At 38.0% G+C, this 24086-nt stretch overlaps 1 protein-coding gene and 1 long non-coding RNA gene across 2 annotated transcripts; one reads left to right on the top strand and one right to left on the bottom strand.

Moving 5' to 3' along the window:
* Positions 1-3489: 3489 nt before the first annotated feature.
* LOC128092757 (uncharacterized) lies at positions 3490-4014 on the top strand. The gene is made up of 2 exons (XR_008211981.1): positions 3490-3588; positions 3744-4014. It is a non-coding gene; the product is annotated as an uncharacterized LOC128092757 (long non-coding RNA).
* On the bottom strand, positions 3878-15310 carry LOC120414032 (uncharacterized). The gene is made up of 3 exons (XM_039575053.2): positions 15238-15310; positions 15091-15168; positions 3878-14891 (listed from the first exon to the last, which is right to left on the bottom strand). Exon 3 carries the CDS (start codon positions 14863-14865, stop codon positions 4330-4332), a length of 10536 nt encoding a protein of 3511 aa, XP_039430987.1. The 5' UTR covers positions 14866-14891; positions 15091-15168; positions 15238-15310; the 3' UTR covers positions 3878-4329.
* Between the last annotated feature and the right edge of the window lie 8776 nt (positions 15311-24086).

Below are 24086 nucleotides of genomic sequence, written 5' to 3' on the forward strand. Positions count from 1 at the left end.
CTTAAAAAAAGTGGTCTTCGTGGACCAAGGGGCAGGAAATGCAATTTGCTTTTTCCTCAGATTCCACCCAAATATTGGCACATTGTGTGTGGGTGGTGTGGAAAATCGTTGATTGAGGTTTATCGCATTGATTGCATCGTTTACTACAGTTTTTTTTTGTGTGAACACGTGTACTGACTGGAGTAAAAATTAACACCGATGTCAATGGATTGGATGGGAGACTCGAGGTGGAGACTCAGTAGGGTGATGTGCCATTTTGATTGCCGATAGCGGTGGAAATTTAATTTTCAGCTGATTTTATTGGAAAGTGAATTTCTGCTGATGAATTCCCTGAATTGAAATTCAAGAAACTTTCATACTTCATGTGATACTTCTAGATTAATTTTTCTTTCACGTTTTTGTATTTTGTTTAATACTTAAAATGATTTTTTATGCAATGTTTGTCTTCAATTAGTAAAAAAATTACTTATAGTTTTTTCTTCAAATATTTTTCAAAATTTTATTTTCTTGAGATAATATAAACAAATAAAAAACCTAATTTTATTGCCATAAAAATGTACACATAAAGTAGACGAGTTCAAACAATCAAAACTCATCAAACTGGGAGAGTGATTATTATTGGACCCGCACTGTTTAACTGTTCTGTCATAATTAATTTCGCCAAAGTACACAAAAAGTGACGCACCTCAGCATGATACAACAATTTGTTGAAGGGGGTTGGGGAGGCTGAAAATTTCAATCAACTTACCACAGCTACTCCCCCGCTCCAACCTGGTGGGTTGCAATCAGAAAGTGAGGGTTTTGTAATTTGGGTCGACATTAATTAAAATATTTGGCTTACTCGGGCAATTGGCCATCAACAGAAATCGTTGGGAAAAGTGAAAGATTTAAATATGAGAAATAGAGGCAATTTCAGGAACAAATATTATTTGTTTTGGTACTTTTATTAGCTCTCGTCGCATAAACTCACATAATCGCCCATTTCAGACCTTCCTCCACCAAATCACTAATTAAACGCACCAACTAATTATCGAGCTTTAATTCGATTTCAGGATCCGAACTGTTAAATTATGCGAAAAATAATTATCGTAACAATTCGTTGAACACGCGTTTTTCCCTGCGTTCGATTGAACCCCCACGAAAAGCCCAAATTGTTTCCACCACCCAAAACAACCGATCTCAATTGCAATCGGCTCAGCCCTCAGTGTGACACCACAAGTTGGACTTCTCCCCCCAACGACCAACGGAGTGGCGCAGTTTTGTCGAAAATTGCGGAATCTGATTAATTTTTAACATTCGGATTTTCCCATAATGCATTCAGCTACACATGTTGAACAAGCTTTCAATTAGAGTTAATTAAATTGGGAAGGATTTTAAGCTTGATTAACAATCGGTTTAGGTGATTAGACGCGTTGACTTCCGGGTCACCTACCTTTGAATAGGGTTGGGTTTGAAGTAAAGTGTTGTGATGCTTCAAATGCCTCGATAAAAAATTCTGATTGAATTGCAAGAACAAGCTTATTGAATACAACTAATAAAACACATGAGGAAATATTTGGAAATGGAAGATCTTAGAAATTGTTTTAATGATTCAAACTACAGTGCTGTCCCATTTATGGCAACATCCGATTTTTGCAACAATGTCTTCAACTTTTCCCGATTTTGGCAACACCCAAATTAATTATTTTTTTGTTCTCGTAATACTTTCAAAACATACATTAATTCGTTGAGCAATTCTCCGCCAATCCCAGAAATGGATTTTACCTAAATTTTTTGGTTTGGCTCAAACTTTGTGGGGGCCTTCCCTATCACCAAAGAAGCCATTTTGTGTCATTGGTTCACCCACACAAATTTCCATACAATTTTGGCAGCTGTTCATACAAAAATACGTAAATATTTAAAAATCTATAACTTTTCAAAGAATTTTTTAATTGATTTGGTGTCTTCAGCAAAGTTGTAGATATTGATGGAGACTTTTCAGAAAAAAATAGGTACATGGATTTTTTTAATGATTTTTTGATTAACTTTTTCCACAAAATATAATTTTCTTAAAATCCGTATTTTTAATATTTGTTATATGTTTTAGGGGACAAAGTTATAAGTCATTCAGAAGTATGGACCAAAATTTTGCCGACGAGTTATAATTTTTTTTAATTCACAACAATTGGAATATTGTGCTTAACATTTTTTGACTACTTTTTTTTATGTAAAATCGAATTTGCAATCGAAAAGTATTTTACATTTTTTTTGTTTTCATAATAAAGCCATTCAAAGTTAATTTTTTTTTCGATATATTCCTTTTTTTTGCTTTTTAAAATAGTGTCCTTGATTGTCCATTCCTAAAAATATTTATGTTTGAAAAGTTAAAAAATTGGTTTAACTATGAAACCTATGTGAAATTTTCCGAACTTTTCAAAAACAATATTTTGATTTTTTTTAACCAAGACTAACGATTGAAAAGGGTCAAACATTCAATATTACGCCCTTTTGAAATGTTAGTCTTGTCCTTTGTGTTTTGTCCCCAAAAACATATAAAAAATTAAAAATTTAAAATTACGGATTTTGGGAACTTTTAAAATTTTTGTAAAAAGATCACCAATTTTTTCCGTATACCTATTTTTTTCGAATAGTCCTCATCAATACCTACAACTTTGCCGAAGACACCAAAGCAATCAAAAAATTGCTTGAAAAATTATAGATTTTCGAATATTTAGGTACCTACCAATTATGTATAAACAGCTGCCAAAATTGTTCGGAGATTTGTATGGGTGAACCAATAACACAAAATGGTTTTTCAAATTATACTTTTCTCTTTGCATTTTTCACTTGAAACTTTGCACTTTACAATAACATTTTTAACTTTTTATATTTATTTGTTTTATTATATTAGTTATTTTTTTAGAGTGTCTTAGTTACTGTTTCGAAGGTTATGTTTGTTTTGAAAGTTTGTTTGTGTGTGAAGGGTGTGTGTGTGTGGTCCAATCCAATACCCGCTAACCGGTAGCGAAATTATGGGAAAGTATAATTTGTATCAGACTTTGTATATGCCGCATGCTGATACAGCTTATCTCAGTCCCGGGTATTAGGTGGTGATAGCCCTCGCGCTGCTTCCAACGACCCATTTCAGAATGACAGAGCTCCTTGCGGTCCAATTCCGAGGTCGCTGGGCATTGTCCGGCCCCGACTAAACATAGAAGCAAGCATCTGAAGGAAACTCGATCTATATTTAGACTTAAAATCCCCTTAGGCAAGTCAGGGACCAGGGATTTGATCCCTGAACCTTCTGCTTGTGAGGCAGAAGCCGTAACCATTAAACCACGGAGCCGGTTATGTTTGTTTTGAAAGTTTGTTTTTTTTCAGTTACATTAAATCAGACAATCTTTTTTCTATAGCTGGATAAGACCCTTCTTCGCTTATAGTGCTAAATTATTTTTAAAGGGCAGTGATATTTCATAGTATGTAATGAATCTGATTTAATTTTTATTAATTGTTATGATTGAATATAAACTACTGAATAGAGATATAAAATTTAAAAAATGCCACTGTGGGAAATGCATCTTATAAACACACTCAAAAAAATGAGTTCGCGTAAACGTGAACAGCGTTGATGCCAACAGGAACCAGGAAGAAAACTGTTCACTTTCATGGTGCAATGTACTATAAAAGTTGAACAGTTTTCTTCCTGGTTCCCGTTGGCATGAAGGATGTACACGTTTACGCGAACTCATTTTTTTTGAGTGCAGATATTTTTGTATAAAACCATTTTTAATTGACGTTGCAACTTTTGGGTTAATAACATTTAGAAATTATCTCCTATTTTATATGTTTGATAATGTAAGATTAAACAAAGTACAAGCTATGTTTTAGTTATGGAAATTTGTCTTCGTGTTAGTAGGTAATTTTGTATAATTTTCATTAGGATGTACTCAATTTGTTTTTTTTTTTCATTTTAAAAACTTTTAGGGGAACTATACCCTTTTTCAGCCTATTTCTATTACCGGTCTATCAGCACTTTGATCATGAATTACACCGTTCAAACAGTGTTTTTGACTGTTCCAAAGTAATAAATAGCTCAAATAAAAGTGAGCAAGCAACTCTCCATTGTTGATACATTTTAAAATGTTGATTTGATTGCGGAAAACGGCAAAAGTGATGAGAATTGGTCGAACGGTTTAGAGTGATTTAAGTGGGTATATTTCCCCTAAATGCATTTTTTTGCTTGAATTTTCTTTGACAGTACCAGGCCAACCTCCAATCATTATTTTATATTTCTCACATTACTTTTGCCAAATTTCTAGATGGAATCCCTTGATCTCTTAGTTTCAAGTTTCAATTATAAACCGCCAAAAACGCCTCCCTCAAATCGGACATGGCCTTCCCGTAGATCGTATCTGTCGAAGCGTTCCTCCTGAGTCCAGCTTTCACAAACTGTTGCGAACCGTAACATGAAACAACTTCAACGCGATGAGCACCACCACGGCCTTGCCAGTCTGAGGCATAGTTTTTCCTATTTTTAGCTCGCTCCAGCAGGTCACCGTAAGCGATGACTCCCCTGGAAGGACACTCGAAGCAGGTTTGACAAAATTGTGCGAAGCACAGTTCCCTGATGGTCGACGGTTTGCTGAGGTCCAGGACGGTTTTCAAACACGGATTGGTGTTGGTTTCATTTTCGGACATTTTCACCAAGTGTTGGCTGATCTCCAGTGCGAACTGCTTCGAAGGGATCGATCGCAGCTCAAAAATGCTCCCAAGAAGGCAATCGTACAGGCAGTTGCTGTCGGGGGTTGGCTTTCCGGGGGTCTTGTCAGTTTGGCCAACGCGGAATTTGTTGTCTATCAGATGGAGGTCATTTGCGATTCCTTTGAAGTTAAGCGGAGAGGAATATGTCTTTCTTGCTTCAGTGCCATTCGCAAGATTTACGCAGATGTTGGAAACGACCACTGCTCGTCGCAAAAGAACGAACCGCGCAGCGTCCAAACAAAGTTCCAGATATTGAACGTCGATCGGTTTTCCTCTGCGAATGCAAACTGCCAGTCGCTCCAGCTCGGTAGAACTCTGTTTCCATTTGGCCAATGCCTCGTTGAACTGCTGATCGAGAAGATTCTCGACCGGAGTCATTGCCAGCGCCTGGCGCTTTTTTTCGGCCTCTTTTTTAAGCTTCTCAATTTGCACCTTTTTGGTGAAATCTTCACTCGCATTGGCTTCTTCTTCGGTGCCCAGTTTGAGTTCAATGCATCGTTCAGCGTAATTCATCAGCAGAAATGAGCCTTTCTCTAGCACTGGTTTGTGGATGACTTGCTGAAAAATAGTTTCCAACCTTTCACGCAAAATCTCCTTCACACGATTAGAAGCGTCTGTCGCGAATACCTCAATAGAGTTGATTTCTGTTGGATTCTCAACTGGTTCTTCATTGGCAAACTGTAACTTTAGCTTATCAGACAAGTCTCGTAAAATTTGGCCAACATTCATCATCAGTTTTGGACCGTGGCTTGAAATCGATGTTTTGGTCACTTCGTTTACTTCGTCTGACAAAATTGACACAACTGACTTGTGTATATTGAGTCGCTGCGTTGACTTGGAAATGATTTGCAAAATATTTTCCGAAATTTTCTCAAAAATCTTTCCAAAATTTGTAAAATATTGTTGTCTTTTAAAATGACTTTCCGTAATAGTATCAAAATTTTGTCGAGCTTTTTCGACACCCATTAATTGTGCAGTATTGCCTAAACATTCTCCAAAATCCTTAAAAGTTTCCTCATTTTCTACTATCGTTCGTATTTCATCACTTAACTTTGCGCATATCAATTGGAGGCGATCCTCAATCAAAAAGATAACACTAGAATTGTCGGAAACGACGTCGAATCCACGGATCAACGGTGTAACTAATCGTCTCATGTGCTGAGTGTCTCGTTTGTCGGGTTCAGAAACATGAGTAGCAAATCTCATAAACCTGTCTTGCCCCACTCCAATGTAATGAGCTGCCATAAATGCAACTCGTTTCAAAAAATTGTTATATTTCAGTTTATAGTAATCATTGCCGTACAAGCTGCAAGCCATACGGAATGCACTGTAGATGTTTTTCCAACTGGCCGTGAACTTGCTTATATCTTGAGCCATACGTACAGGTTTGCGTAGATATGGATTAAATAAAAGCACAGACGCTATTTGAGTTGCACCCCACAGAAATGTAAAAGCAATCTTGACGTGGGTGATGTTGTCCTTTTGCAGTAGCAAATCGACTCCATTCAGTGAAAATTGACTCCATTCTTCGATGCTTGCGCACTGGTCATGTGTTGAAAATTGATCCAACTTGAGTTTGCACATGGTTCCTTTTAAGCTATCCAATCGTTGAACAACATTTACAATGCTGTTTTCGTCCAGAAAATGTAACGCATTGCCAACAGAATTTTCTCTCATATTCGCGGAAACCTTAGCCGGTTCGATGATTCCACTTGCAAGCAGGTCTGCTACAAATCTTCGATGTGGTTTAGACATCAACGTTATATCAAGGAATTTATTTTCTCTGACACAGCTCAACATCCTTTGGAACGCAATCCTGTAGCAAAAGCACTGGTTAAACAAATCTTTAACGTCTTCCTCGTAAATCTTGTACGGTCCCAGCTGGATTGATTTAATCTTGGAGTAATCACAACGCAGAACGTAGACTTCTTTGTTCAATTCTTGTCTGCTCAAAACTTGAAGCTGTACCAACAGAACCAGAATACGTTTCGCATCGTTCGTATTTATGTTAATCTTGGAAAAATCTTCTAAACAGACCGAATCGTAGCGATTAATATTTAGAGACTCCAAATCGTTTCCATCTAGATTTAATCGAGCTTTTCTTTGAAACGTAATTGCTCCAATTTCTTTGAATATCGCATATTTCACCGGCCCAAGAGCTGTCTTCAGTGGCGTCTTGGAGTACACATTTTCATTCAGCAGCTGATCGGGATACAGCAAAAGCTCTCCTGCGTCGGGGGTCACTTTCGTTACCTTCAGCGCGTGTTGTGTTACTTTCTTATCAAAGAATTTCATGTCTTCAAATGATAACACATTTCTATCCAATACGATGTACTGTTCGTCGTCTCTCAAGACGCCCTGCTCTAGGAGAAATTTCCAAAAATCTTCTCTGCTTGGTAGCTTCATCTCTTCTTTTAGCAATCGTGAAAACTGTTCAATCTCTATCGATTTTTCCTGGTTTTTTCGACAGTTTTCAAGAAAGTTTAAAAGTTTTTCCGCCGATGTACCATAACCATAGCAAAGCCCTTTCAATTCGTCCTCAGTAATGTTTTCCTTAATTGTCGGGTGCTGAATAAATTTGTGTTCAAGTAAAGCGTAAAATATTTCCAATGACAACCCCTTTTTGATGTTGCTGTCGTCCGTGAAAGATGTTCCAGTGACCGGATGACCTAGAATGGCATCGATGGATTGTGTGAGTGATCCGTAGAACTTGCAGATCGTTTGCTTTTGTTCCTTGTAAGCAGTAATTGGAAGAATGTTGTTCTTAAAGTTGGTTTTTATCCTTTCGACCACTATCACATTCGCCATCAGATGCACACAACGTTCGTCGAAAAGGTGGGCTGCTTTACGTAGCAGCTGTGAAAAGGTTTGTATCTTTGGCTCATTGATGGCAGTCATGTTAATTTCTGTAGACAGTGCGTACGCTTTGTAGTAGTAAGCACCCTCCGAAAATTGTGGCTCCATTGCGATTGCCTTGTCAAACAGCTTATGGGCCAGCTCTCTTTGCTTATTCACTGCAAGGTACTGACCAAGTCTAATCATACGGGGAATACTAGTATCGACCCATTCCAGCAGGGATTCGTTGCTTGCAGCATTCAAAGATTTTAGCTCCACCAAAAAATCAATCAGCGATCTTTCCAGTATGCGTGAGCGCTGTTCAGAATCGTCCACCAAGTTCTTCCCATTTTTATCCAACCAATACACCCATCTGTCCAAGCAGCAACTCAACAGAATTTCTATCAGCTTTTCATCGCCTTTAGTGACAGCACTTGTTGAAAGCAGCTTTCTCAGCTCGTCATATTGCTCGGTAAACATCTTGAAACAGGTTTCTTCCTTCGCAATACGAGTTTCATAGTACGCCTTGATCAGCGAGATGCGGCAGAGTTCACGCGAATCTCGCTCCCGTTTGAGCTGCATTACGTTCGCGGACTCTGTCAGATCCAGCACAATCAGCTGGCCAGATCCACGGTCACCACATCTGGCTGCCCGTCCGAATGCTTGCTGCTCAACGCGGATGTTGCTCGGCAGATAGGTCAAGCAAACATGCACTCCACCGGCTTTTTTCAATTCGGGAGTTATTTTTATGTCCGTTCCTCGACCTGCTAGGTTAGTGGCGATGATTATCTGACCCGGCGGTAGTTCTCCTATGTCGAACTCTTCGTACTCGCGAGTGTAAGTGCGAATGTGGGTCGACGTTTTTCCTTCGAAAGCTTTATAAAGCGCAGTCACGTCATTCAATGTTTCACAAATTATCAGAACAGAACGCTGCCTTCGCTGGGTCATGTGCATAGTGGATTCGATGATGGCATCGGTCCACTCAGCAGCACTTTTGCAAACGATGGGAACATCCTCGTAAAACAGTTTACACTTTGCCGTGGGAATATTTACAAAATTTACACAGTAAATCTCCTCCAGCAAATCCCGTTCCCTGTGTGATCCCAATGTACCAGATAAACCGTACAACTTGTCGTACAGCTTGAAGAACGTTACATTCGAGATGAACACTGCCTTCAAGCTCTGCAGGTACGTCTTGCAACCGTGCTTCAGCTGTACAAACTGGTGCAGCGCCGCTTCCCACTGACTATTCACCAAATCTGTGCCCGTGTCTCTGTCCAGGATCGTAATGTTGGGCGTTCTATCGGCACTGCTTCCGCTCCGATCAACATCGACCACATAGTCGTGGCCAGCTTCCATGACGAGAGCCATCTTGGCAGCTTCGATCCACGACTCCAGGTGCAAATCCACAAATGATCGCAAGTAATTGGGCACGTGGATGCACTTCTCTCTGTTGATATACTCCGTCAGTAGGTACTCCAAACGATCAAGGTAAACAGAGTATTCGGATCCCAGCAACTCACCGAGGACGTCATTCTTTATGTTTTCTGTCATCAACTTGCCATCACCGTCAATTATCTTGGCCTCGACAAGCTTGTTCCAGATGAAGTTTCGCTTTTCCTCGCTCAACGTCGCATCTATCTTACCGATGTCTGTGCACTTTAGTACTCCATAAATTTGCCACAAAACTGCATCTCTAATTAAAGTGGAGTCAAATCCATTTGAACTGTTGTTCACCCACTGCCAAATGAATACGTACACGGACTCCAGTTTGTCCATGTCGGGCAAGTCGTGTGACAAATATAGCATGTTATTACCCCTGTCCAGCAGCATACTGTCCACTTCGTCAACGATGACGTTCACGAAATCTCGGTCACCCAGTACGTTGTTCTGGTAAAACTTGTGCAGCAGATAGTCCCGCTGAAAGCTGGAAAGATCTCCGTACACAACCTGATTCCCCGAGTAGGCTTCCTTCCGCTTCTCGATGTCTTCGCTGCAGTTGTGGGACACGTTGATACCAAATTTAGCGTAGATGGATTTGCTCAGCTCGGCGTCTCTCCTGGCCAGCACCGACGAGCTGGTGATGATGTCCACCTTCTGGCCCTGCGATGCCTTGATGATGGCTACAGCTACCACAATCAACGACTTGCCCTCGCCGGTGGACACTTGGGCAAGGGTGTTTGTGTCATTGCTAAGCAGTGTTAACACGGTGAGTTTCTGTGAATTTCTCAATCGAAAGCTGAAGTTTTCATGAATGGCATCGTCAATATCCCTAAGTTTATCGAGTGTGCTTTTGTTAGCAAATTTTACAGTTTGTGACATATATCCTTTGAAAATTTTTCCTTTGACATTGGTCAGTAGATTTGTTGAGTCTTTTTTCAAAAGATTGTTTATTATTCCTCTTTCTCTGTTCATTTTTTGGATGTCCTTTTTAATTTCTGGCATTTTCTTCAAAATATTCTCAGAAGCATGTTTGTTTTCGAGAATAAGTTGCACTAAAATAGCGATACCTCGTTCTTGATAGTCAATAGCTTGATTTTTCATTTTTTTCAACCATTCAGGAAAACCGACTTCATCGAGAGTACCAATGTCTTCTTCAGTAAGAATGCACCTTCCATTGTAGACATTCCATAATGTATTGACAATGTTGATATCAGTTACATGATGACGTTCAAGTTTGTCGAAAAGCTTTTCAATCATTTCGAAGCTATAGTTGTTCAGCAAGGATACTGTATAGTACGAGGCTTCTTTAAACTTCTGGCTATTTTGCGGCCAACGAGCGATTTCTTTAAGCTTCTCTGTCCAGAAAATCTCCTCCAGAACATAAAACCACTCAGGAAGATCTAGCTTTTGCAATGCTTCAGGTTTGATGTTACTGAGATATAACAATCGTAGCATTCGGTCCACTTTTTCAACTGTTAGAGAGTTTTCTGGTTTCTTCTGGTCGAGTTTGCTACTCAACAAAATCAGAATTGATTTATTTTCTACCTTTGATAGGTGTAATCTCCATTCCGACTTTTTTGCTAACAATTCTTTAAAGTATCGCTCTAAGTTTAGCAGAAGTATCTCTCTAACCCAGTAATGCTGCGGATAAGCTAACACAATCCAGCTTGTGATGGTTTCCTCATGCAGTCCCTCAGCACATGCAATTAGGTAGTGATTCACAAGAAAATAAATTTCATCAGTTGAAATATGTTTACCTTCAGTATCAAATCTTAGCAAAAGGTTTCGCAAAAGTTGATTGTGGGCACTGTTTGAAACATCACTTTTAGTAAACAACTTTTCTACAGTATGTCGCTCTCCAAATGAAAAATATTTCACTAGGTCCTCTACAAGATTGACATTGCACAAATTCTTTTCATCGCTTTTAGTAGCACTACGCATTAACAAATCATCTGCCATGAAAGAATCAATCAACTGTTTTTCGCCGAGTGATGTCAAATGGGCCGATATTTCGGAATACTTTTTGGCTCGTGATCGCCGACTATCTTCCAACTTCATAAGATTTTCATTTAAACTCAGTTTGAAGAATGAATCATTTTGCTGCAGTAAGTATACGATCCCGTTCGCTTCCGGGTTGTGATTGTGTTGCAGAGATAGCTTACCACGGGAATCCCGAACATAAATTCGGATATTTACCCCAAAAGCAGTGGCCAACAGCTCTCTAAAACTGCCTGTTAAGGGTCCTTCACGTACAATCGTAGATCGAAATGTTTCGAAAAATTGATCATCTTGCAAACATTGACCCCAGCCAAATTGCGGGATCAGACTGCTGATGTAACAAGCACGAAGATTACCTAGACGATAATCGCGATTTATGTCGTCGATTAGTTTTGGGGCAAGAGTTAAATCTTCATTTCCGTGGTACCATAAACGAACAACCGAATTTGAAAAGGTGGACTGAACTAACTCTTTCGCAAATTGGTCCCTCAAAACAGCAGAGTCATAGTCCTGAAGTTCAGCAAAAAACTTGTATCGATCCAGGTGGGTCTGAATGGATGGGACAACGTTTTTGGAAATTGCAACTTCCAGCAAGAAGGCTTGCACAACTGATGGTGGAAAGTGCTTGCGGTTAGACTCACAATAGGAAGAAAGCTTCTGTTGCTGTCTTTCATTAGTGGTTTGAAACAGATACTCATCCAGTGTGCCCAAAGAATCATGCCAAGCGATGCCACTTTGTTTACGATCTTCTTCGAGGCAAATCGTAGTATATCGTGATGCTAACTCTAAATAGTCATTATTTATGGTATCTGCATCAAATGTGTCGGAAAATTCTTCGAAAGCTAAAAGTTTATATTTATCAATCAATATTTGCCCAATGGTATGTACATCTTTTGCTGTTAGTTTAGTTTTCTTTTTTTTGAGTGATTCAAACAAAACTAATTTGCCGTGAAGATCAGATTTTTCAATTCGACAATGCCGAAGTTGCTTCCAGTTGACCACCGAATCACTTTTAAATGCTGAATTCATTAATGATGTAGATTTGAAGGTATTGCGCTTGGTTGTACTTGGTATTTTTGGTAGAGGTTCTCCTATGTCTTGTTCGGTGTTTTGATGAGATATTAAATGGTGAACTCTTTGTCTTTTGTTGGTTTTTTTGCGCTGCTCCACGGATCCGTCCATTGCTCGTTGCCGGATGCACTCCATGCGATTGTATATGTTCAAGAGGACATTTTCGTCAACAGAATTAAAGTACTGGTCGTACTTGGCGGTGAAGGAGCTCTCAACGATTGTTTTCTTCATTACGGCTGCCGATGTTTGTCTGCGATCGCGTTGTACAAATTGTCGTCTTTGGTGACAATTTTGGAAACTATTTTCCGGTCTGGTGGCATGTGTAATGCTGGCATATTTGTTCTTATGCCAACACCAAACACTGTCCTTTCTGGAATCGTCATGATACTTGACAGTGAATTTACTTTTGTAGTCTTCTCCGTAGTAATAAGTCAACCTCCATATCTGGTAATCCAGATAGCCCATGTCCCAACCGTTGAGGCCAGTGTTGCCGTACAATCCAGCTGCTCCTGGTCGACCATCCTGGCCCCGGGTAGTTGATTTTTGAACATTGAAAATTTCTCCTGATGCAATATTCTTCACTACGATATGCCCGGGAAATCCCCCTTGGCCTTCTCGTCCAAAGTCACCCCCTTGGCCACCAGGTTTACCCAACGAACCCTTGTAGACAAGGTAGCAATGGCTGTAGTTTTGAAATATTTTTGGTTCACAGTATGAAAAAACTATCCTTTGACCTTCCAAGCCACAAGCTTCAATGAAATATTCACTGTCTCGTATTTCTTTTTTGCTGGTAGTGGGAAATCTTCGAGCGATTTGCTCGACCATCCTTTGGGCACCTTTTGCCCTAGTGCTCGCTAGAGCTATGAATCTTACCGGTGACTTGAAATCTTTTTCAAGCTCTTCTCGCTTTATGCCAACCCCATCTTGCCCTTTTTGCCCGTTTCCACCGTCTTGACCGTCACCACCATTACCTCCATTGGAAATGATTGAAAGTTGCTCGCAGTGGGTCATTCGTTCCGTCAAAATTAAAACATTGCCCCCACTTTCACCGGGAAGCCCATCTAGGCCTGAGCTTCCCTCCCCTCCCACAGCAATAGCTGAGCGGGCTGGACTGTACGTGTGAACGCAGTGCTTCCCAGACACATCCCACACCACTGTTCCATGCACCATGATGAGCTTAGATCTTACAGCGATATTTTTCCCGTACCAGATGTCGTTCACAAGATCGGCGTCCACATGGAATACTTCCCAACCGATGAAGCGCACTTCAGATATGCTCAATTCGTTTGCAAGCTCGTTTTCTACCGATTCCAGAACATCACTTAGCACAATATGCTTTCCCAAAACTTCAACTACTGCTCGACCGTCTATCATGACGGTATCAACTTGCACTGGGTCGATAAAACGGCGAATGGTTTCTTGTATTTTGTCTTCAATAATCAGTTGGGTTCCTTGTGGCAAGTTGCTGACCATGCACTTTAGTTCCGTAAGATGTTCATTATTTTCTAGGTCGGTTAGATTCATAACATTCCTGAAATCTACCTTTGGTGATTGTTCCCTGGCACCTAATCTACCTGCCACTACCTTTACGTTACGAGACTGGCTCAGATAACTCGTTAGGCAACTTAACAATCCTAGCTCACCCTTAACGGATTCACAAAAGTTGTCAATATGTTCCAAACATACGACTTTAAAACGTTGTACGATAGAATGTTCTTCTTCTTCGTTCAGTGTTAATTTGAGCAATTCTTTATGATAGTCCAATGTTTTAAAATGCTCTGGGATATCATCCCAGGATTTCATATGTTCTATTAAATTTAAATTGTTCAAAATGTCAATTTCTTTACTACCTCTCAAAAATGACGCCATTGACTGTGTAATTTCCTCCAAGCACTGATCCAAGCAAATTGTTTTGTACTCATCCTCCACGAAAGCGGTGTCTATCGCACTTAGCTCCTGCCCAATATCACGCACGACAGCGCACTTTACCTGTTCCAAGGACATTTTGTACTGCACCACCTCGCTGTAAATCGTACTTCTAACGCGTTCCTTTGAACCGCCGTACAACACTTCCTCTCTGTCTGGTTTATGTTCCGGGTTTGGACGTTTCGAGTCACCTTTGCTTGGCTCGCCGTGCTGGACAAGATGATACGCTCGGGCCAAACATGTCTCATTTTGGGCAGGAATCTCAGCCCGTTGAAATGTTAGACCGAGAGCTGCTTCCTCCAGGGAGATGACGAGACGAACCAGTTGTGTGCACCAAAGTAGCTGTCCCAGGTGCTTCTTGTCCTGGCCCGAGCATTCTTGCAGATGAGGAAGCAGCTCAGAATTGTTATCTATGCTGCCCAACGCAAGACAACTTTCGACATATTCCTTGTGAGTTGAGCTATTGAGTGATGCTGTCAGTTTGTGGCGTTCTTCGGTGACCTCTTCCAGTAACTCCCTGACATGTTCGCTCGAATCGTCCACCGAGTGGTCCCGATCATCTGCAGGGATTTTGTCGTAATTCTGCAGGCAACGGTTCAGAAATATCTGCGTGCTGTGTAAATCCAACTTTCCCAGAAAGTAACAGTTGTTCAGATGGACTGCCAAACCGTGATCGTGGTAGAACATCAGCTGGTGGTACTCTGATATCTGTTGACTGTCAATCTGATTCAGTTCAGCTCTTGTGTTTTGATAACTTGCCGCTATGGTTTCCAATGATTCCTTCAGCCATGGTGGTGTCTCGCTGGGTTCCCAAAAGCGTTCCAATGCATCTATCATTCCATTACGCTCCATGATGATGATGGTTAAAATGACATGACCTGCCAAAGTATCAAATTAATCAAAAATGTACTACCGGGAATCAATTCACATCCGCTGATTGCATCACTAGACTGCACTTTGAAGCAATATTCGAAATCTTATCTTGGTTTCGTTGAGCAACAGGACGTGCAATCAATTTGCGAAAAAAAAAACATGGCGCAGTCCACAAATGCGAATCTAATTCGAGGTGTGACTTACCTTATTCGGTTTTAAACTATAAATCAATCATTGAAATACACCAATTTCGTTAGCACTTTCAACTGAGTCGTTTGCCGTCTATTGGGAAAAGAGTGATGCAAATATTAGAGCACCAGTTAACGAATTGCTAAATGCAACCAATCCTACCTGTATCGAACGTTCGGACTGCTCTGGACAAGTCTCGGCAATAAAGTGCGAATGTTGATAAGCTGTACCAGGATGAATGAATCATGCACTTTTAAAGGGGCCATTCATTAAAATCGAAACCCACAACATCGCACTGACATGCTTCAAAACTTCACAGGCTTCTTGATACAAACAAACCCGCCTTACTTGGATTCCTCGCGTTGCGGAATAAATGATTGTTCAAGAAAACATAAACAAACTTCGGACGCCGGTCGATGGACGGTGGTTGACACCAGCGGTGCGCAATGACTTAGCGAGAGCTAAGCGTACTGCGCAAGACAAGGGTTTGTGTCTTCGCTAGTAGGTTAAGAGTTTCTTTTAGGAAAAGTTCTTAAATCGAATGAGGAATCTTTTTTCATTCAAATTAAAATGTTGAATTGCGTTTCCTCTTAACATAACCCGAGATTTACTGTGTTGATTTGAAATCTCGACACATTATGTAGGCAAACGAGATACCAAGTGGATGTACAGCACACAAGTGAAGTCTCGATTTCTTCTCTGAATCGGCAGCTGCCGATTTTGATTATGAGCCGAGTTAAATTGCAAATTTCCACGCTGTGACTGATGTTCGATAACCCCCCCACCCGCTTGGTGTTGAACTCGAGTGTCAATTTTACAACATTTTCCACTTTGGTGAGCAAAAATCAAATCACACCCACCTTCTGACTGTTTTCGGAGAAAACACAGACAAACTAAAGAGGGTGAGTAGGTTGGAAAAGTGTTCCATTGTGAGGCAGGTTGGCAATAAAAGCAAAAAGCAAAAAGCAAAAAGCAAAAAGCAAAAAGCAAAAAGCAAAAAGCAAAAAGCAAAAAGCAAAAAGCAAAAAGCAAAAAGCAAAAAGCAAAAAGCAAAAAGCAAAAAGCAAAAAGCAAAAAGCAAAAAGCAAAAGCAAAAAGCAAAAAGCAAAAAGCAAAAAGCAAAAAGCAAAAAGCAAAAAGCAAAAAGCAAAAAGCAAAAAGCAAAAAGCAAAAAGCAAAAAGCAAAAAGCAAAAAGCAAAAAGCAAAAAAGCAAAAAGCAAAAAGCAAAAAGCAAAAAGCAAAAAGCAAAAAGCAAAAAGCAAAAAGCAAAAAGCAAAAAGCAAAAAGCAAAAAGCAAAAAGCAAAAAGCAAAAAGCAAAAAGCAAAAAGCAAAAAGCAAAAAGCAAAAAGCAAAAAGCAAAAAGCAAAAAGCAAAAAGCAAAAAGCAAAAAGCAAAAAGCAAAAAGCAAAAAGCAAAAAGCAAAAAGCAAAAAGCAAAAAGCAAAAAGCAAAAAGCAAAAAGCAAAAAGCAAAAAGCAAAAAGCAAAAAGCAAAAAGCAAAAAGCAAAAAGCAAAAAGCAAAAAGCAAAAAGCAAAAAGCAAAAAGCAAAAAGCAAAAAGCAAAAAGCAAAAGCAAAAGCAAAAAGCAAAAAGCAAAAAGCAAAAAGCAAAAAGCAAAAAGCAAAAAGCAAAAAGCAAAAAGCAAAAAGCAAAAAGCAAAAAGCAAAAAGCAAAAAGCAAAAAGCAAAAAGCAAAAAGCAAAAAGCAAAAAGCAAAACGCAAAAAGCAAAAAGCAAAAAGCAAAAAGCAAAAAGCAAAAAGCAAAAAGCAAAAAGCAAAAAGCAAAAAGCAAAAGCAAAAAGCAAAAAGCAAAAAGCAAAAAGCAAAAAGCAAAAAGCAAAAAGCAAAAAGCAAAAAGCAAAAAGCAAAAAGCAAAAAGCAAAAAGCAAAAAGCAAAAAGCAAAAAGCAAAAAGCAAAAAGCAAAAAGCAAAAAGCAAAAAGCAAAAAGCAAAAAGCAAAAAGCAAAAAGCAAAAAGCAAAAAGCAAAAAGCAAAAAGCAAAAAGCAAAAAGCAAAAAGCAAAAAGCAAAAAGCAAAAGCAAAAAGCAAAAAGCAAAAAGCAAAAGCAAAAAGCAAAAAGCAAAAAGCAAAAAGCAAAAAGCAAAAAGCAAAAAGCAAAAAGCAAAAAGCAAAAAGCAAAAAGCAAAAAGCAAAAAGCAAAAAGCAAAAAGCAAAAAGCAAAAAGCAAAGAGCAAAAAAAAAAAAACAACAACAACAGTAAAAATGGCAAAAAACGACAAAAACAGCAAAAACAGCAAAAATAGCAAAAAACAGCAAAAACAGTAAAAACAGTAAAAACAGCAAAAACAGTAAAAACAGCAAAAACAGTAAAAACAGTAAAAACAGTAAAAACAGTAAAAACAGTAAAAACAGTAAAAACAGTAAAAACAGTAAAAACAGTAAAAAAAGTAAAAACAGTAAGAACAGCAAAAACAGCAAAAAAAAAGTAAAAACAGTAAAAACAGTAAATACAGCAAAAACAGCAAAAACAGCAAAAACAGCAAAAACATCAAAAGCAGCAAAAACAGCAAAAACAGCAAAAACAGCAAAAACAGCAAAAAACAGCAAAAACAGCAAAAACAGCAAAAACAGTAAAAACAGTAAAAAAAGTAAAAACAGTAAAAACAGCAAAAAAATTAAAAACAGTAAAAACAGTAAAAACAGCAAACACAGCAAAAACAGCAAAAACAGCAAAAACAGCAAAAACAGCAAAAAGAGCAAAAACAGCAAAAATTAGCAAAAACAGCAAAAACAGCAAAAACAGCAAAAACAGTAAAACAAGTAAAAAAAAGTAAAAACAGTAAAAACAGCAAAAACAGTAAAAACAGTAAAAACAGTAAAAACAGTAAAAACAGCAAAAACAGCAAAAACAGCAAAAACAGCAAAAACAGCAAAAACAGCAAAAACAGCAAAAACAGCAAAAACAGCAAAAACAGCAAAAACAGCAAAAACAGACAAAAACAGCAAAAACAGCAAAAACAGCAAAAACAGCAAAAACAGCAAAAACAGCAAAAACAGCAAAAACAGCAAAAACAGCAAAAAACAGCAAAAACAGCAAAAACAGTAAAAATAGCAAAAACAGCAAAAACAGCAAAAACAGCAAAAGCAGCAAAAACAGCAAAAACAGACAAAAACAGCAAAAAACAGCAAAAACAGCAAAAGCAGCAAAAACAGCAAAAACAGCAAAAACAGCAAAAAACGGCAAAAACAGCAAAAACATCAAAAAAAGCCAAAACAACAACAACAGTAAAACAGCAAAAACATAACCTTCCCCTACTTCCGCAAGGACTTCTTTTTTCAATTTCAAGCCGTGGTGAAAATTGATTCCGTTTTTCTTTCTCCCCCCGTTGTCACTCACTCAATCAGAACGATCTGTAAAAGTTGGTGTGTTTGTGTGCGCGCTTCGATATCAGTTTCTTCGCCATTTTCCCGGGAAAAATCATTTCACACGACGGCGGATCATGTTATTTTCCGCCCTCGATTTTCCCGATCCGAAAAGTTGATGGAAAATTTGCAATTTGCGGTTTCAACATATGCCGCGACAAGCAGTCAGCATGGCTCAGATGAAGTAATAAACTGACGACTTTTCGGTGTGGGGGAGTGGATGAGAAGTTTATGTTCGATCAGGATTACGGCGGCAGACGATAAGAAACTTTTACGCTGATGAAAGGTTTCGGTGGAGAACATTCAAGCGTATCGTCATCACATTTACGCTTTACGTCTTTTTCATATTTTTAATCGAAAATATTTGAAGAATTTACGAAGAAAACAATTGATAACCGATAATAAGTATCAAACGAACATCATAGAAATCATGTCTTATCAGATTCGTTTTTGTTTCCGGAAATGTCCTACAAAATGCCCAACTTCATTACCTCCCATCCCTTGGAGCAAGTTCAACCAGAGGAAAAACAAAACTTTTCGATTAGCCTGTGTCGTACACACTGCAGAACCAGTAAAGTGCTAATGCCACTCGATTTATCTATATGCAATCGGAAAGCTCAACTCTTCCTTTTGGTTTTCCAGCCTTCGTGTTAGTGTCCATCTCGAGTCTCAGTTTTTCGACCCCAACTTTGCTTTAGCCTTAACGATGGACAACTTTTTGCCATTCAGGACAATTGCGAGAGGGGAAGCTTTGTGTACAACTGTAATGATGGTGTGCAACCTTAAGCCTTTTTCCATCGTGATTTGCTTTTATTGGCTGAACAGTTTTCTTCCCTCAAGCTACACTTTTCATTTCGTTTGGACCGTTATCACTCAGTTTCAAAAAGCTTTACCTAGAGATTTGGAATCGAAAGTTAACTTGATAAAAAGTAAATTTTATAGATGGTACCATTCTGAGTAAATTGCAAACCAGTGCATTTTCGAAGGGAGGCAACAACTTGGCCTCGGCGTTCCCACTTTCCTCGTCTTTAGACCCACGAAAATCAGGGTGTGGGCGTAATCCTTCTAATAGGAACACCAGCAGCTTAGGAACATTCAGTCGAATACGGGAAATGAACTAGTTTTGGTTCAAGATAGAGAGTTAGAGGGAGGTTCAGGAAAAACGAAACGATGAAGATGAAAATAGGTCAGGATGGACGTTGTTGGAGATAATCTGGGGGGTTGAAAATAGAAGGGTAAATATGAGGTTTTTAGCTGCTTTCTCAAAACGTGTAAGGTTGAATTCGATTCAAATGAGCTATATGGATTTGGGTTATGCAGGGATGACACTCAGGACAATATTTTGTTGAATAAGCTTTAGCAAGTGTTGAATATTAAATCATTGTTTTATTTTAATTTGCTTCGCAGCTCACAGAGTAATTGTTTTTTTTTTCATTTCTTTCATTTATATCGTTGCTTAAGCATTACTTGTCTGAAGTTATTATCCTAAACTGAGATGTGGACTACCTTTCAACAGCTGATTAATTCAAAGTTGGGAACAGAGTTTGCGGGTGCTTAACCCTCTACAACCCAACCCCACCTCTAGACGGGCTTCGATTTAAAAAATCGCCAAAAATCCATTTTTCAACCAATTTTTGATAAGCATAAGCATAAGCATAGGTGCAGTTGCTACTCCGTTATTGACCAGGACCTCCAGAAGTTACATCCACGAGCCGTGGAAGATGAGTGGGTGCTATCTTTCCTCGCTTCGCAACTTCTCAAAGGCCCCTATCATGCTGATCAATACCGGCGCCGGCCACGACCAGTGGTAGGGTCACGGGGAAGTGGATGGGAATGTTAGTCCGATACTTGAGTGATAGAGATCGCCCAATCGACTGCTTCTCCGACAAAGTATCACATGAGTTTTGATGGGGTTAGTGATTCACGAGTGGCAGTGATGTGACCATGAGCATTTTGTTTATTGGTTAAAATTTTTTAAATCTTGGGCAGCCGGCTGCGGAAAGATAGACAATTGATTATTTAAAATGGCTTATTTTTATCGTACGCGTGCCAGCCGAGCAGTAGTGCTATGGGCTGGACTTATCAGTATATTTTTACTGTTTTTACAATTTAGATAACGCGAGCAAATTTCAAAAATAGTAAATAAATGACGCTTTACTCTTCATAAAATCGATAGTTTGATGAGTTAATACTAAAACTGAAAGTTGGAATAAATTTTACGATCATTTACGACGAAAATTATCGCGAAAAAAACCGGACTGTGCGTCCCAAGAAGCACTGCACTTATGAAGGCATTATTCAATTATTATGACCAATCACCCCATGCACACAAACAGCGACACAAAAGAGACGAAAATTATCGCGAGAAAACAGGACTGCGCGACCCCAGAAGCACTGCACTTATCAAATCCATTTTTCAACCAATTTTTGATCTTCAAAAAGCATTGGAAAGAAGAACTTTTAAAATTTTGGAAAATTTTAGGGTTGGAAGTTTGACTTGTTTTATGTGACTTTGCCAATGTTTTTAAAAATGTAATTTTTTAGGGGTCAACTTTGGCTGTGTTTTTACTAACATTTCCTGTATTTTAAGTAAAAAGAAGTATGCAGTAATTTTTCTAGTGCCCCAGACTATGCCTCTACGCATTTATTTACAATTTAAATGGTAATGGTTTCATTTTATAGCAGAAAATGTGAAAAACATGCAAAAAATTGAAAAAGTTACTGTAAAAACATGAAAAAATTAAATAGGCAAAATGTAATGATAGGAGGTGGTAGAGTAGGCCAAATACTACCAAAAACAAACATAAACTAAACAAGATAAATGCAAATTAAAATACTAAAAATTAAACAAGAAAAACATAAAACAAGGGAAGTAAAGTTTTTCGTAGAACAAAAGTTGCTCAAAATGACCTCCTAAATACGGGAAAAATAAATATTTTCGAAAAAAAAATTTGGGCAGTAGAGGGTTAAATAATCAAGTAAATCTACTGAAGGAAGAAAGTTACAAAATAACCTTCGAAATAGCAGTAACTGTTTGTTATATGGAAAAAAGGTGTTGAAAATATTTTTTTTTTAATTTTTTTTTACCATATTTCTGTAGATTTATATTAAGATTTCAATATTTTTTTTGCTTTTCTTTGCTTAGCCAGTTTATTTCTTAATAAGAAAATAATGGGGGGTCCGGGGTTAAATTGCCAGTGCGGGTAATTTGGACACAAATTCAATTTCAGATATGAAGTGACATTGTCAATGCGACAAAGATTGAAAATCGAATCATTAGTTGCTGAAAGATCGGCATTAGAAAAAGGAGAATTGTTTGGGCGAGACTTAGAAAACGTCAATTCTTTTTCTGTAAGGGTATTTTATAGCTAATTTTCTTAACCTTTAAAAAAAGTCAGTAATAATCACTAATGGTCAGTATTTTAAAAAATCTAAAAACTGCAAATATTTCGTTGAAATCCAAATTTTGGTGGCTATATCTTGAAAACGAGGCATTTTATCAAAAAATCTGTAAAGTACTTTTCGATTGTATATCTGAAATGTACATAAAAATGAGGTCAAGATTTTTTACTATACTTGTCCCCAAAAACATCGACAATTAAAAAAAAACACAAAAATACGGATATTTGGGAAATTGAGTTTTTGTAAAACAAAGTTTTTTTTTCCGTGTGCCTATTTTATCTATTTTTGTCAAGAAATTAAAAAAAAATACGACCCCTTAATTTTTTAACATGCTAGAAAAAGAGGAGTTTTTCAATATTTTGCAGTCTGAAACGGTGATGAGATGGACGTTTGGTGTCAAAGAGACTTGAATGTAAAATTGGACGCCGTACTCAAGATTCTTAAAAAACGTATTTTTCCTCGAAAAAACACAAAAAAAATAAAAAACACTGCCATTTTCCGTTACTCAACTGTTAAAAAAATTGGAACATGTCATTTTAAGGGAAATTTAATGTACTTTTCAAATCTACATTAACCCAGTAGGCTGATTTTTTTCATTTTAAAATTTCGTGTTTTTTCTAACTTTGCAGGGTAATTTTTTAGAGTGTAACAATGTTCTACAAATTTGTAGAGCAGACAATTACAAAAAAAGATTTATAAACATAAGGGGTTTGCTTGTAACCATCACAAGTTATCGCGATTTTGCGAAAAAAAAATTTCCCGATTTCGTGTGAGTTGGTAGAGAATTACCCAATAATAAAATGTTTTTTTTTTTCAATATTTCGTCACCGCCATATTAACCGCCATCTTGGATTTAAAAATTCTAAATCACTTTAGCGTAGTTTAGGGGTCATACTCAAGTTCGACAAACAAAAATAAGACATAATAGTAGTTTATGCAACAAGTTGCAAAAAGAGGATTTTTTCAGCACGAATCGTACAAATACGTCGAGTGCTGAAAAAATCAAGTTTTGCTACGAGTTCCATACAACATTTTTTGCAATTCCGAAAAACACCCATTATTGAGTGAAATTTTAAGTCAAATTTTCTTGTATTTTGTCAATAAATCGTTTAAATCAGAAAAATGTTGAAAAGTGTTACTTTTCGAAACAAAAGCTGAAAAGTTCAACTTTTCAGCACCCAAGTAGAACTTTTCAGCATTTATTTTGAAAAGTGTTGCTATTCGATTCTTTTATTTTTGGTACAGAAAAGTAGGCTACTTCGTCGTTCAAGAATGACAGGAAAAGTAAGTTGTTTCACGACGGAATTGCAAAAAATGATTTTTCGTGATTCGGTTATCCGAAGTGAAATTTTCCCTGGACTTTGGATAATCGACTGTATGACTAAAATTTGGTCGCAGAACTCTAATTAGATGTTAAAAGCAAGAAAATAAAAGGGTAATTCTCTACCAACTCACACGAAATCGGGAAAAGTTGCCCCAACCCCTCTTCGATTTGCGTGAAACTTTGTCCTTAGGGGTAACTTTTGTCCCTGATCACGAATCCGAGGTCCGTTTTTTGATATCTCGTGACGGAGGGGCGGTACGACCCCTTCCATTTTTGAACATGCGAAAAAAGAGGTGTTTTTCAATAATTTGCAACCTGAAATGGTGATGAGATAGAAATTTGGTGTCAAAAGGACTTTTATGTAAAATTAGACGCCCGATTTGATGGCGTACTCAGAATTCCGAAAAAACGTATTTTTCATCGAAAAAACACTTTAAAAGTTTTGAAAACTCTGTAACTTTCCGTTACTCGACTGTAAAAAAATTTGGAACATGTCATTTTATGGGAAATTTAATGTACTCTTCGAATCTACATTGACCCAGAAGGGTCATTTTTTCATTTAGAACAAAATTTTTCATTTTAAAATTTCGTGTTTTTTCTAACTTTGCAGGGTTATTTTTTAGAGTGTAACAATGTTCTACAAAGTTGTAGAGCAGACAATTACAAAAATTTTGATATATAGACATAAGGGGTTTGCTTATAAACATCACGAGTTATCGCGATTTTACGAAAAAAAAGTTTTGAAAAAGTTGGTCGTCATCGATCATGGCCGTTCATGGTCACCCGCGACAGACACGGACGACGAAACAAAGAGAAACGCAAAAAGTAGTAGTAGTGGTAGAGAATTACCCAAAAACATTACGTAAAAAAATAGTTTTGTTAATGATTCGAATATCCGAA

The sequence above is a fragment of the Culex pipiens genome, chromosome 2, assembly GCF_016801865.2.
Source record: "Culex pipiens pallens isolate TS chromosome 2, TS_CPP_V2, whole genome shotgun sequence".
Taxonomy (NCBI): domain Eukaryota; kingdom Metazoa; phylum Arthropoda; class Insecta; order Diptera; family Culicidae; genus Culex; species Culex pipiens.